General features: G+C 31.8%; 1 protein-coding gene across 2 annotated transcripts in view; it reads right to left on the bottom strand.

Annotated features, from left to right (window-relative positions):
• Nucleotides 1-16,269, bottom strand: part of LOC118200196 (HAUS augmin-like complex subunit 1) — a 48,293-nt gene that overhangs the window by 20,737 nt on the left and 11,287 nt on the right. For both annotated transcript variants that reach the window (XR_004760046.2, XM_035372132.2), the window contains exons 2-3: nt 7,776-7,956; nt 2,669-2,792 (exon numbers count right to left, since the gene is read on the bottom strand). Coding sequence is in view for 1 of the 2 variants with exons in the window: in XM_035372132.2 (XP_035228023.1) it covers nt 2,669-2,792; nt 7,776-7,956 (305 nt within the window). In the remaining variant the exon portion in view is untranslated. The remainder of the gene's footprint in view (nt 1-2,668; nt 2,793-7,775; nt 7,957-16,269) is intronic.

Raw genomic sequence — 16,269 nt, 5'->3', positions numbered from 1 at the left:
CATCTCAGTTCGTAGTAATTACTTAGTTTGCTGTTGTTTAGAAAACTGCTCTTGTTGATTGAAGTGAATTCGCGGATTAGCTTTCTTTAGCTGTTTTGAATTGAGTTCTTTTGAACGTTTGAGTAGTTAAAAGATAACTACTGTGATATATTGTGATACTGCACGATTACTTGAGGACATTTAATCATATTTGTTGTTAGAATAATAAATTTTTGTTCATTTTTTATTGGACTTGTGCATTCATTTCATAACAAACACGTCCGCACGCAACAATACATTTTAGTCATTTTCATAATTGGTGAAAGATGGAGTAAAAAATAGTAACAGTACTTTTTGCCCAAATTGTGTTACCCTCCATAAAATACATCCATTTTTGAAAGCTATCCTTTTTTTTTATATTCCCAACTGATGAGATATTTTTTTTTTTTATCATTTTAGGTACATTATAATAATTAACTGCATTCATTTTCCAGCAATGCAACAATGATGTTTCTCTTTCTATAATGAGCTCATGGAGGTAATCAACTATTGAACAAATATTGGTTGGTCATCTATTTGCATAGCCTGTATGTTTCAACTATAAGCTATTTCTGGAAATTAATCTCAAAAAGGATTTGTAGATCTTGTTAACACAGCCCAAATTTTTAATTTCATTATTTTGAGAGAATTTTGATAGAAAATTTCTTACCCTCCTCCCCAATTAATAAAAGTAAAATATTTTTAGCCACTTCCTTTTAATCCCTACTGGAGGGGATAAGAGAAGAGGAAATAAAGCAGGTACTCAACATACAGGGTGATTCAGAACTATTGTTCAAAAATCTACCTATAGGTCAGGAACATCATAAGAACAGAAAATCATATAGGAACATATGGCCGCATGTGCAACCCAGACATGCAAGAGGGTGCTAGAGATCATGAGAAAAGCTAGCCAAGATGAAGCAACAAAAAGTGTGTTTTGGATGTATGGGCATAAGGAAATATGAATCGTTATACGAACAGAGAAATGGCGGATATGCACCTGGTTTACAGGCAGTTAATTGCAGTGGTACAAGTACTAGGGAACTATATCATTCCTAGTTTTCCAACAGACACATGCCTGCTTATACCATGTTTGGACATCCGCATAATTGATTCAGTGAAACTGGATGTTTTGAAAATAGACAATTTGAAATTAATCATTTATCTATAATAGCTCAAAAATCTTCACTGAATTTCATTGAGTTTAAATTTCTTATATAACTAATGAAGTTATTATTCACACACAGCTGAAATTTCAACATTTTCTCTTAAACCTCCTTTTTTAGAATACTCTATACTTTCTCATTTATTTCTACCGACATTTCAACGAGATATTCAGTGACTTATAATACATTAAATATGTTGTAAAAATTCTACATTATTGTATGCTACATTAAATTTGACACTGAAACAGAGGGTAACCAAATATCTAGCACAAAATCAAAATGAATATTCAGTTTCTGGCTAACTTGATACCCCATGCATTCCTATAGTTATCATTTGATAGCTTTGGACAATTATCTGATGTAATTCAATTCTAAAACTTTGTAGATGCATGGTGTACATTAATAATATTGAATAATTACAGAGGAAGGAAAATAATATTTTCTACAATAAATATAATGAGATTTTTAAATAAAACTACTGATGCTAACAACTACTAATTTAATTACAATATTAAAACACTATAAGCATCAAACAAAAAATAACACCTTATTTCCTAGCATCCTTTATACTTTTCCCCTTTATTTTCATTAATTTTACTGTATAAAAATCAAAAGGGAAAATTATGGAAATAATTTAATCTCCGAAGGACACAGCTATAATAAGAACATAACAAATGAAAAGCAGTCGTGGGTAAATTATAAGTAACTATGACAAGATTATTTTTTTAAAAGACACCTAAATTCTAATAAGAATACATATTAATATTAACATTACAATACCTAATAAGATATATTCTTTTCTACTTCTTTGTAAATGGAATCTTGCCTGCTCTTATTGTTTCTGCTGGTACTCCTTAGGCCTCAAATCATCTATAAATAATTTGAGAAGGTGTATGTGCCGCTGACTCGATGAAATCATAGACTGAATATCAGTTCGTGTTTGCTTTGCTGTGACTGGCTGGTTCTTGAAATATACTGGCATAAAGTTAAAAAATTAGAATGGAAAAGTTTTGCATGACCTTTGCTAGTAGTTTGAGAAAAATGACAAGAATCACTGTGTGGACAAATCCATTTTAAAATTAGAGGGGTTCATTCTCTGAACACACTGAGGAAAGGAGATATTACATGAATTTTTTATTATTATTATTAATTTATTTTTAGAGCCTGGCACCAAAAATCTAGAAGCAAATACACAAGGGAGGAAAATACGTCAGGAAATAAGGCAATTATATTTACTATTATTTACTATTTTTATATTTTCTACTAGTAGTAATATTTTAATGTTAACAATTTAAATGTATGAAATAAAATTTTAACATGAAATGAACAAAATTTCTTTACTTTCACATTTATATCTTGAATATATTACAAGAAAAATTACTTTTCTCAGTGATTCTAGTTTATTTTATTTCTTCACTTTTCAATTTAATATCAAAATGAGATCTTTTTAATTCTTGTGCTGAATAACTTAATATTTAACTTACTTTGTAATAGTAGGCTCTTTCAAATTCATTTTGTATGCTACAGCAGCAAGTTTTTCTACCCTTTCTGACACTTCATGATTTAAAGGCAGTAGATTACCATTCAGAATTTCACACATTTCATTACCTAAAAGAATCCATGCATTTAACATACTTAATTTTACATTTCATTTTATTTAGAAATTTTCATAAAATTAGTCATTTATATTTTATGAGAATTCTTTAAAAAAAACTATCTTGTAGATATACAAATAATGTTTCAAAACATACAAATAAATACAGAGTAGATAGAAATAATATTACATTTCAGAACATATACAGAGCAATAAAAATAGCACTAAGTGAATCGAAATATGCCATTTAAACACTATTGCAAATTTGTGGCTCTATAAAAAGATTAACTTTGACTTATAGCGGTCACTGTCTTCTCAAAGTTGTCTAGTAGAGAACTGATGAAGTAGTTGCAGAAATTCAGTTATTGATGGCATATTTTTACTCTTTTATCATACTTCTCAATGCAACCTTTATATATATTTAAATCTTTTGAACTAGAATATATTTCTATGTTCTCTATTTCTATCTTCATTCTACAGAAGATGAAATTTTAAAATGCCAATGCAATTAAAAATTCCAAAATTTACTGATTCTGAAATTACACTCAGCGCTTCATATACATGAATAGTGGCATAAATTAGTTCATGTAGTAGTATTATATTACTTCTTGTTTATTGTCTTTGATACTTTGCTCTTGTATCTTTGATAATGATCTGATTTTTGAACAGTAATAAACGTAATACCTCAAAAAAAAGAAAGTATGTCTTCAACCAGTTACAAATCTGTGAAGAAAAGAAAATATCATACATATGATGACAGTTATTTACAGTTTGGTTTTACATCAATAGAAATAAATAATGAAGAGCGAGACCACAATTTGTATTGAGTATGAAAGTTTTGGCAGTCGAGTGTATGCTTCCAAGGAAACTGAAGCGCCATTTAGAAGTTAATTACCACAGCATCATTGGCAAACATGGTGATTTTTGCCAGGAAGTTAAACTAACTGAAAGAATAAAAAAGTACATTTCTTAAGATTGTATCACTATTAAACAGTGCTTTGCTAGCATCTTATAATGTGGCTTACAGAATCGCAAAACATAAGAAGCCTCATACCACTGCAGAACTTATCCTACCAGCTGCTGTAGATAAGGTGAACATGAAGTTTGGAGAATCTGCTGGTAAGCTGCTATTAAAAGTGCCTTTTCCAATAACACAATTAGTTGGAGAATACAACATGTGGTGGAGGATATCAATTAATTGAAAAAATTAAAGGAGTGGAATTTGGATTGCGTCTAGATAAGGCTATGGATAATAATAATAAGGATGCTCGTTTGATATGCTACATGCATTTTATTATTAAAGAAGAAATAATAATAATTATTATTTATATTATTAAAGAAGAAATAATAATAATTATTATTTATATTATTAAAGAAGACCTTTTGTTTTATAAAAATATCACTGCAGGAGCGAATGCTCAGGATCTGTTTGAGATTCTTGATGCAGTCATATCTGATAATAATTTAAATGGTATTGGTGTCTGTAATGATGGAGCTTGGTCCATGTCTGGCTGCTACGAAAGATTACACTTATTCGAAGCAAATTACCAAATGCATTGTGGACGCATCGCATTATTCAAATGGAAGCGCTTTCACCAAATCATCCAAGTCCTGCACTGAATCAGGTGTTAGAATGCGATAAATTTTATAAAATCTCGTCCATTGAAAGTAGTTTTTTAAAAACTGTAAGGATATGGGAGTCGAACACTCATCTTTGTTGTACTATAGCACTGCATGATGGGTCTCTCATGGTAATGATTTATCACATACCTTTGAACCACGGCAAGAAATTTTTATTTAATTAAAGAGGAAGGATAAGCCTTTAGAAGCCATTTAGGATACAGTTCTATTCCAAAGTTAGAGAATCTTTTATGAAATCTGTACACGCATAAACTTGTTAATTTTGACGAGAGTCAATAAATTTCCAGTTTACAAAGGTTTTCAAAGCTTTTATTTTTATTAATAACAGATATCGTTTGGTAGCCCTGTTAAAATAACATATAATTCACCTACTACCAAAACAAAAAGGAAGCAGTTTCTTTGGAATTTAAAATTCAAATTTTAGATAGTATCCCAACTGGACAAGGTGCTACATATGTAGGAAAGTACTTTTGCACACATCAAGTTATGGATATAGCATATAAAATTTTAAATTGCATATTATTTTTCACTCTGCAACCTCCCCACTGTTCATTTAAAATAAAATTGTCTATTGTGGCCATTAAAACACATTTTCTTGAAGCCGGGATCCTGTAATTTCAAAAATACTCTATGCTGTTCCACAAATGGGAGATCCCAAACTTTACCCATTTTTTTCAAACTGCAAAGGTAAACAGATAAACAGAAGATAAATTAACTTATATCTTCTTCAGAAAAACAAAACCAGTTTACCAAGAATTAATCTGCTTTACATAAAACTAAGATGAAGATCTTATGCCTTTGTTGTGACATTACACTTATACATTATAGGCACTAAATCACATTATTTGGCAACAGTTTTTGTTTGCCAAAAATGGTTGATGGGAAAGCACATCAAATAACAATTTAAAAAAAAAAATTATAAGATTTTTGCTCATACTGCATTTAATACAGCTTGTGAAATCTTATTACTCTAGTGAAATACACCTGTTGCTCTAGCGATCATCCCTGTTAAACATACTGGCAAGAGTAGTGATCATGATAGATAAACTAAACACCTATTTTGAACTTCCTATCCTCTCATATGCTCCCATGCCATAGTAATACTTTTTTGAAGAACTTGTATAAGGAGTCTTCATCTGAAGATTTTTGGTAGTAACTACACACTTTTCTTCTTGTGAGATATATGCTATTCAAAGTATGAATTCTTGGAATAATATGACGGATACAACAGTGGAAGAGAAGTGTAAGCAATGTTTTCTAAAAGAAAGCCTGTAATTCTATTTGCAGGTTAGAATTTATTGGCGGGATTTCAAAAGTCTTGTACGTATTTTATGATGGCTTTACAAGTCCCTCGTTTTTAGAAAGGATGTTTAAAAGCAAAAACTGAAATTCTGAAACTTTACGGTTAATTTAAAATTTTAGTTAGCTGAATGCCGGATACTGAGGCTTTTACAGTATTAAGAAAAATGAAGCTGCAATAGGAAGTTGGTATGTTCAGGAGTAAAAACATTAATTCATCATTATACTATATAAGAGATATTGTCAAGGAAAACGTGGAAAAGGTCTGGTAATATGCAGAGAACATAAGTCACAAAAAAAGATACCAGTAAGAACTTTCTACAATTATTGAAGATGCAAGATATAGTCCTGATCAAATATGAAATGCAGATGAAAATGGTCCGTTCCAAAACCGTATGCTGAACAGAATGTACATAACCAAATCACAGAAAACTGCTGGTAGTTTTAAGTAGCTAAGGATTGTGTGACCTTATTACTTTGCTCAAACACTTCAGAAGATTGCATGTTGAAATCACTGCTTGTAAATCCAGCCCTAAATCCATGTTCAATGAGAAGTGTAGAAATCGATAAACTGCCTGTTCACTGGATGGCAAGCAAGAAAGCATGGGCGAACACTGCTATTTTTACAGAATGGTTTAGCAAATGTTTCATCCCAGAAGTCAGACTTTATATGATGTGAAAGATCTTGAATTTTAAGTTCTGATTCTCAGCCATGCACTTAACCATCCTGTCTTGGAACATATAAACATGCAAATTTTATTTCTGCCACCTAATGCTACATCATTGTTGATTTTGTCATACCTGACAATGATAAAAATTGGATGGTTACGTGAGCAAGTTCTGATCAGCTGTGTTCCTTTATTCTTGACAAAACATTCTTGAAACACAATAGCTGCAATGGTGTAAGTCTTGTATCTCAGAACTATATTAGCTTACATTTCACATATTCACAGATCTGTAATTGGAACTCTTGGGGAAAGGGGTGGCAGATAGCATACCAGTAGCACAAAGAAGCACGAGAAGAGTGAGAATTTACAGTACTGATGATAGGTTACAAAGTTATGGCTTCACTTTATTAACCCTCTGAGTGGCACGGGTTTTTGGATCCGTCATGAAGCTAGTAAATGCCGTAAATTTAGCATTTATTAACTAAATTTGTATAATTACTTGCTTCAGTCTCTATTTTCATAAACTTACATTTATCAAGATGACATTTAAATTATTAAAAAAGTACAAAAGCACAATATCTTAAATTATAAGTTAATATAAACCAAGTCACAAAAAGTCTCATGATTAGGTAAAGCCAGGCCTGCCACTCAGAGAGTTAATATAGGTTGACTGAAAGTTTTTTGTAAATTTTTCATTACTATTAAATGAAAGACTTTAATTTCACTCTTGCAATTGTGCATCATTAGCATTTTATAAAAATCATATGACAAGCATTAATTTTGAAATCTCACATTTCAGAAAGATGTATTGTTTCTGAAATATATTACCATTTTTTAAGACAGAAAGGCTTTAGATTTAGGGTCACGGGACCTGCAGCCGAGGGTCGCTAAAAATTTTAGTAGTTTTGATATTTCTTTAACTTATTATAATAATTTTACATACACAATGTATCTGAAAATAGATAAAGATAAGATAATACAGACAAAGAAAAAAAAAACAAAAATGTTTTGAAGCATTCTTTTTATAATATAAATGTTCATTTTCTTTGCTTTGCAAGTGATGCTGTCTGTTATGTATTTAAAATTTTCCCATTGCTCTATGTCTTAAAATTAGAAATTAAAGTCAATGATCTAAAACTGCAATAGTATATTACAGTACAAGTGAAAAAATTGACAGTTTCACTCACGTGTGTGTTGAATTTGCACAATACTTATGGGGTCCTGAGGGCCACAAAAAAGTCTCAGTGATAAAAAGGGATCGCAACTGAAAAAAGTTTAAGAAACCCTGATCTAAAGCATAAAAAAATTAACTTTCATAATTGTTTTCACTTAATTAAAACAAAAAATATTTTATAGCATTAGGATTTGAAATAACAGATTAAAACAAACTTTGGTTATCATAATATTCTGCAAGTCGTTTTTCAGCTTCTATGACTTCTTTTGCATCCTTTTCTGCTTCTTTATTCTTTGAGATAATACTACTCAGCAATTTCAAACTGTTTTCATCTGGTATAAATTCAGGAATACTTTCTGTCTCCCCTTCAAACAATTCTTTAAGCCACTGTTGAAACTTAAAAAGAAAGAAAGAAAAAAAATACATTAATTTGAAACAAATAAAATACAGAAGAAAATTTTTCATTAAAATGTAAACCTAAAAACAGGGATCAGCATTTACATACTTACATATTAGCATTATCACCTTGGTGCAATTGGCAATTTTTTGTTGATAAAAATTGAAAGTTATTTATCAGTTGCAAATTGATTTTCATGGCTTTTTTAAAAAGATTGCTGAACTATCAATATTTATCATGAAACACACTTTAGCAATTTAAAATGAAAATTCTAATTGTTAATTAAGGATTATACAATATATTAAAAAATGAAAAACGTCTCTTTTGAAAAACCTATTGAGGCATTTTGTCCTGTTTTTAACATGTACACATCAATCTGTTCTTGCTTAAGAAACATTATAATAGAAATGCACAAATGTGGCATTGCATACCAGCTAACTATCACACACATCTCATCATAATTCTCTTTAGCAAATCACTACATTCTTCCAGAAATCTTGTCCCATTTTTTCCATATATTTTGAAATTGAGCTTAAAGGAAAAAAATCACAGTTTGCCTATATTACTTAACTGATGGATTATAATGAGCATAATTGCCAGAGTTAATAGATAAGTACCCAGTATTATAATTGAAAGTAACATAAATAAATGAAATTATTATTAGAGCTTAGATTTTTAATAAAAACTTCCTTTTGTTTTCCTTTCGTGCATTTGGGAGGGGGTACAGAGTACTTTTTGGTTATTCGCACTCTCATCCAAAAAGTCGTCACCAGGTTGGTGACTAATTTTAGTATGTCAAATTTAATATGTCAAAGAGATAAAAGACAACAGCCATTTGATAATGATGACAAACTAAGAATCTCATAAAAGAGCAATGAATCAATAAAATTTAAATAGCAAAAAAACATCCATAACATATATAATGATTGCTTATGTAATTTGTCCCTTGTACACTATGATCTGATCTCTTGATCACATAATGATCTTAAAAAAAGTGTTAGAGAACTGCACATATTCAGCTTAGGTGCACAAATTTTAATCCATGAAATACAATTATTTAAATACAACTTTATGCAATGTGACTTTTTTTAACTCTTTATTACTGGGCAAAACATATTTCTGAAGAATTGCAATGCTTTATTTTATTAGCTGACAAACTCCACAGATGTCTTTCAAGGGCAAAAGTGCACTCAAAGCAACAGAAATAAACACTAATGACCATTGAATATAAAGGTAGAAATCCATGCTCACACACAAGCACATACTACCTAAGTTGCCACATAAGTATATTTTGAAAACATCATCGGTTACCTATTTTGCTGACATAGTATGTGCCTCATGAATACTTTTCATCAGAGTGTGAATAATCAGAAAATAGCTTTTTTTTTTAATATTTTGAAAGTTTACAATGTTATTAACATTAAAAAAGTAATTGTAAAATTGTGAAATACTCGTTTTGTAACTATATTTAATAATTGAGCAGCTGAACATTCATAAATAAAATACAGAAAATATTAAAAAATTCAAAGAATATACAAATCTGACAAACTTCCTCGACCAACTATCTTTTATACAACTTTATTTCAAAATATAACAATTAAGTCAGCATTAGTCTAAATTCAAGCAAATAACAAAGATGAATATTATGTTTATTTCTTCTTTTATTATACATTATTTACCAAGGCAAAACACACAAAGGTTTAGCAGCTTAGGAAGATGTCTGTGTGAAAGGTCTGCTAAAAAAAATTGGCTCATGTCACATAAGAAAAAGACCATTCTGCTTTACTAGCAATGTTTGACTAAAAGTATAACAAAAAAAAAAAAAAAAAAAAAAAAAAAAAAACTAAATATAAAATTAACATAATGTAACAATGTAAAATAACATATCCTAATGCAAAATTTAGACATACATGTACATCTATAAAAGTCTTTTTGGTATTCCCTCATAAAAGCAGCTATTGAATAAGCCTTTGCAGACATCTGGAATTTACATTTTACAGATGTAATTAAGTTTGTCTGTTTTGGTGACTAACTGAAGAGGCTGTTTTGTAAGTAAATAGCATTTGTTTTTTCAATAATGTCCATAAAGTTGTCATTGGATAAAGGATTTGATAACTGATTTCAAATAATCTAAAAAAAATCCTCAATTTTTTTTTAAAATTTTTATTAGCTTACAGAAAGAAATGAAATATTTTCATGGATAATTTTTAAGAAGGTTAGGGGGACAGCCAATATCTAAGATACAATGAGCTCAGTCACAGTTTCTATCTTACATGCCCAATTCTAGTAAGGTAACAAGATACAAAGTGACGAGCATTTCTGAAAACAAAATTAAATAATGGCACTGAATGTTCTGATAGTAACATACTCTACTTAACCATTTTCATAGAATATTAATTCACTTGGAATTATGAATTGCATCTTAAGAAAATTTAAATGAAGTAGATTAAAAAAAGTGAAGAATGCATACAGTCAAAAGTCGTTAATCCGGACTCGTCGGGACTTCGGCAATTCCGGATTATCGATTTTTCCAGATTATAGATCATCAGTTTAAATCTGGTAAGATGGCATGCAGAAATTACAAAATTAAAAATATGAAACCATAATTTATGAAATGAAGAGCAACTATGATCTAAAGGGTATAAAAATTTACAAAAAAAAAAAAAAAAAAAAAAAAAGCTTAATAGTAATTTTTTTACTTTATTAAACATTTCTTTCAACGCACGCATGCCTAAAGCATACATTACGCATAGTCAAAATTAGAAAATTGCAACCAGAAAACTATTTGATGTGTATTCATGATATTTATAATGACAAGGAATTTGATTTAAATCATATCAAATACAGAGTACATTGAGATGAAATACTACATTTAGTAAGGAATTATAAGCCAAATAAAAACATCTGCCCTGAAGATAAGGATAGTGCTGACAGATCAACTTCCAGTTCATTGCGCACCGCGATAGCACGGTACCACAATAACTTAAAATGTAGTTTCTTTTAGTTCTCATGTTTCGTAAAAGCCAAATAAACAATCATTGAATGCAATTACCAAACATATTTTTATTAAGGAAAATTAACAAACAACAAGCTATTTTGAACATGATATGTAAATTTCAATAATGAATAAATGAAGGAACAGCAAGCAATCAAACATAATACACAATAAAGCAGAAACAACAAAAAACACAGATTCAAGGAAAACGTCGCCTATCACTTTTAAAACCATAAAAATCCTTTTCACTATCATCATCATCGAAAACGAGAACATCGTCATCACTATTGTTTCCGTAATCGCTAATATCACCTTCTTCGAATAATGCGTCGTCTTCTGTTCCGTCAAGAGCATTACTGATTCTGCACTTCTTAAAGGACTTAACAATTACTTCAGCCTTTACGTCCCCCCAAGATCTTTTTACCGACTCACACACTTGTGAAATAGAGGGCCGCTTCAATCTAACTGAGGGTGTGAGGGCGTGATGTGGCTCTCCTATCCACTTGTTCCATCGTTCTCACACTTTTTCCTTAAATGGCTTATTCACCGATGCATCTAAAGGCTGCAATTGGCTAGTCAGTCCACCAGGAATGACAGCTATCTGGGTTTTTAATTCTCTTTATTCGGTACTTTTCCGTTTCGCCGGCGCAAATCTCGCCAGCAGACTTTATTAGCAACTACATACAGTATACACATAGAAAATGTTAACAAATGTTAGTTCCAAGAATTTTTTATTTTAAAGGTATAAACATTTTAATGCCTTTTAAATTTTTGTAAGAAGCTAATAAATAAAAACAATAAATTCGTAAAAGGATATTAATTTAAGAACTTACTACGCTCTCATGGTTCTACATCCTGATTCGCCGGTTCATATCACGTGACCCCAAGCGATCTCATCTCACGTAAACTGCGCTACAAAAATCTAATTCTCTCAGTAATTATCTACATTAATTTCAAGTTAAATCTTAATTTGTAATACAAGTTTAAATGCAAGAATTATTTCAGTTCGTACGAATAGCTTACTCAGAAAATATGGAAAACCGCAGTCCTTTGCTTCCCTAGTGGATTCTCATTAGAATTCATGCACTTAATCCTTCGGGTGAACGGTGTGCTTGCATCCTAATTGACTTATTTACTGCGAATGGCCTTAGGGCATAAAATTGAACTATCTGGTAAAAATTCTATGAAACTGTATGGCAGTATTGAAAGAAACAATCAATCTGATAAGAAACGCTGGTACTTGTTTTGAAATGAGGCGTAAAAGGTTACCAGCGAGGACATTCCATTTGGAACCAGTTGTACCATCATTGGCGATTCTATCACCTGTGCCGGCAAAACGGAAAAGTACCCTTTATTCTTTATGGTTTCAGTTCTATGGGCGCTAAACTGATCCAAAACCAAAAGAGAGGGTTTTCTTAACAGTCCACCAGGTCGCCTCACCCATACGTTCTGTAACCAGTTTCATTCCAGCTTCGTCCATCCAGCCTTTCGGATGAACATGAAAAATTATACCCGTGGGAAGTTTTTCTTTCAGATGAGTTTTTCTTTTGAATATGAAAAACGGCGGTAGTTTTGTGCAATCAGCACAACATGTTGGAACTACCGTATATTGGGTTTTTTCATGACCTGTGGTTTTTATGGTTATTGACTTAGACCCTTTAATACTCACAGTCTTGTTGGGTGGTATATTAAATGTGAGTGGAATTTCATCCATATTTCCTATTTGACTGAGCTCAAAAGAAGTTTTCTTGCGTGCATTTATAACAAACCTATGAAATGCTAGTATTTTTTCTTCATAATCTGCTGGCATTTTCTGTGCAATAGTTGTTTTTGTGCGCATTGATAAGCCTTGCCTTTTCATGAACCTGTAGTACCAGCACTCAGACCCTGAAAAGTTCTGATTCCTTCGTTTTCTGCAAATCCTTTGGCTTCATTGATTATCATTTTGGTTGAAACATTTATCCCAGATTTCCTCTTATCTCTTACCCACATTTTTACGGCATTTTCAAGTTCAGGCCAAGATGGAGCTGGGCATCGAAGGTTATGTTTTTGTTTTTTAGCAGTCTTCAGTTGATCTTCCTGCAGTCACCAAGTACGTATCATTTTTTTGGTAGGTTGTAGACTGAAATGCCTTTCTGCTGCTCTGTTTCCATGCACTTTGGCGTCGTTTAACACTACTAGTTTATACTGAATTGTATAGCTTAATCTCTTGTTTACTGTATTCATATTTTCCAGGGTATTTTTATTAAAACAAATAGTTTTAAGCACCGATACTGACACGTGTGTTGGCTGAGTCAAAGAAAGTCTATGCAAAGAAGGAAAGGCTCCATAGACGTAATGTGACCGTCGAACCTGTTCGAACTTCGACATCAGCTTCGAGCTTTGGCACTTATTGGCGACAGATATTTCACGCATGCGCGGAATAATTATGGCAGATGTAGAAAAAGTTATGTATGTCTAGACCTTTATCCAGGCTAAAAATAGCATCCAGTACTGTGTCCTTCACGTATAAGACGCAGGTAACTTTTTTGAGACCAAATTTAGGAAAAAAAGTGCATCTTGTATGCCATCAAATACAGTAATTAGATAATTTTAGCTTAGCTTATACCGTCTGTTATACATTAAACGTGCATACGTAAACGTATTATGCACATGCATAAAGGTATTATGCGCATGCGTTTACGCATGCGCAGAAAGTTTGTTACTTTGAGGTCCGGATTATAGACCATTCTGGATTAAAGACTTTTGACTGCATATATTTTATCAAGAACTTGCATACTTATAAATGAAACAAGAAAAAGTATTGTACTGCAATGAGACTGCAGATAGGGCCAGGTCACAGTTACTGTAGTGGAACAGGCCAGGTACAGGTAGAAGCAAGGCCGGCATCTGTGCATTTTCTATCCTTTCTGTGCATATTAAACTATCATCGAGCCTTGCTAACACTTCAATCTTCACCTCAGTTTCGTGGTAGAACATTCCAGGGGCCAATCTCAGAGTCTCCCACCCCTTTTCCTCTATCACCAACCTCTTAAAAGGTATTTTGCATCATTGTGTATTTTGAATGCCCCCTTGCCACGCAAATTACAAATTCAAAGTAACAGTATTCCAACTTAGCCATTCACAACAGCAATCAGAATACTAACCATTAAACCAGTTAGCAGCAGCAGAACAGAACTGCAAAATATAGAGAGAGCAAAATATTTGGAATTTAAAGCAGCATGGGCAGCAAAACTTGGAAATCTGAGAGACTGCACAGGGTGATAAAAAATACAAAACCAGCTATGCTGTCATGTCCATATTACATGGGAGAATGGTTGGCAGACTCTACTTCAAAGAGAGGTTGGACTTCTATTTTCTACCCCAATTTTGAGGAAGAGAACCCCAGGAGTTGTCCGGGAGTCTCCCACCCCTCTCCCCTTTCACTAAACCCCACGAGAGGACTTTCGGCTCGCCACATGCATAGAGTACCCCATGCCACACGGACACTATACATTTACAAACATCCACATCTTCTCTGGGATTTGAACCCGGGCTCTTTGGTACTGCAGTAGGCTTCCATAACCCAATATATCATCTGGGCTACAAAACCAGCTCTGACTACAGAAAAACATTTTGATTTCTGACTCTTCATATATCTATATACAAGCTGACAACTATTTTAAAATGCAATGAATATCTTATGCAAGCAATTAAAATATTTATCCTCTGGATTAAACTGAATTTAATGCAAAAGCTCAGACAATAGTTTCCTGAATTCTTAATATGCAAGTTTTTGATCACTTCATAGAGGAATATACTATCAAAATTTAGGTTTGATTATTTGGTTGAAAATATAGTACAGCTCATATTATTTAACAAAAATTTGATTCATACAATGAACTACTGCAATTATTAATAATAATATTTTTACCATACTGTGCATTTTCTTTAAAATAAACTGCTTGTTTTGCTCCGAAGTGAATCATGGTTATAAGAATGAGAAACTCGACTTCAAACCAGATCAGAATCCAGTCTCACAATCCAGACACAGCTGATTGCTTCAGCACAAGAATGACATAATTATAATTCAGAGAAAAAACAAAATACAGTGGTATCTCGTTATTCATCACTAACCCGTTCTAGATTCTTCGATGCACATCAAATAAACTTTTCCATAATAAGAAATCAAAAGAAAATACTTAATATATTCTTAATCCTTAATTATAACAATAGGATTGTTATCATAATAACATTCCTACTGTTAATCCAAAAGGTGTTAGCCCAGAAGGGCTATTAATTTCATTTTGGCATTTTGTGTTGAAAACTTTAAAAGGGCTGTATCACTTTTCAAATTGTTGCTACCAAATATTATTGCCCTGAGTTACATTTAAAGAAATCAAATAATGAAGAATCTGCATAAATGTATGTATGTTTCTCACACTGTGATAAAACAACGGCATCCAGAGCCATCAAATAATGTAATCCTCCACTCAAGTATGGGCATCTGGAAGCCCGGATTTGGAATTTGTTTTATTATCTATTTCATATTTTGAAAAACTTTAACGAATATTTGATTAACATGCTCAATGAATTTAAAGCAAGCAATGGTAACACTGTACAGAAAAAAAAAAAAAATTATGACTGTGTATCAGAAATTCTAAAGATATGCTGTTTTAAAATTATTTTGTGATATTGCTATTGAATTGAATTTTATGGTTTAAGTTCGAAGAACATGAAATTTAATAAATAAAGGTAACACACAAAATGTAAAAAAAAGCTGCTTTGGCATGGCGACACGTTAAAGCTACATTCTGCTGTCCATAGAAGCATCCAGTATTGAAAGTACATTTTATGTTATCGTTTTTATTTTGTAGAATATTATGTTCATTGTTTTTTTACTATGACTTTCTGTTGGTATTGTTGTTTTTTTGAATTATTTGTAATTTATTTTAGTTATTTTAGTTTATTTTGTTTATTTGTGCACGATGCCTAGATTGTGCCCATTCATAGATTTTTTTTTAAGTTTAAACAGAATGCTGTGTATATGGTATTCTTTGAAATTTATTGTTTTTATGTTAATTTATTAAAGCGAGGTGTGTGTAGTTCGTAGATTCCTTCGCTGCCCATATTGTGCAATTCGTAGATTTTTTTTAAGTTTGTGGTGATGGCGATAAGGAGCGCGCCTTGCGCCCTCCAATAAGTGTGGCAACCCTAGAGAAGAAGTTTCTTACGAGTGGCGAGCAGAGCGAAACAGGCAGGCTGTCGGGGAGTATGCGCGATGTTCCTAAATAAAGTTTAATTTTTATTGTGCACTATGTCTTGTTAATATTTATAT

Source organism: Stegodyphus dumicola, chromosome 6, assembly GCF_044657685.1.
Source record: "Stegodyphus dumicola isolate Sdum_Otavi_A_Nest chromosome 6, ASM4465768v1".
Taxonomy (NCBI): domain Eukaryota; kingdom Metazoa; phylum Arthropoda; class Arachnida; order Araneae; family Eresidae; genus Stegodyphus; species Stegodyphus dumicola.
This window is presented reverse-complemented; position numbering and strand designations above follow the sequence as displayed.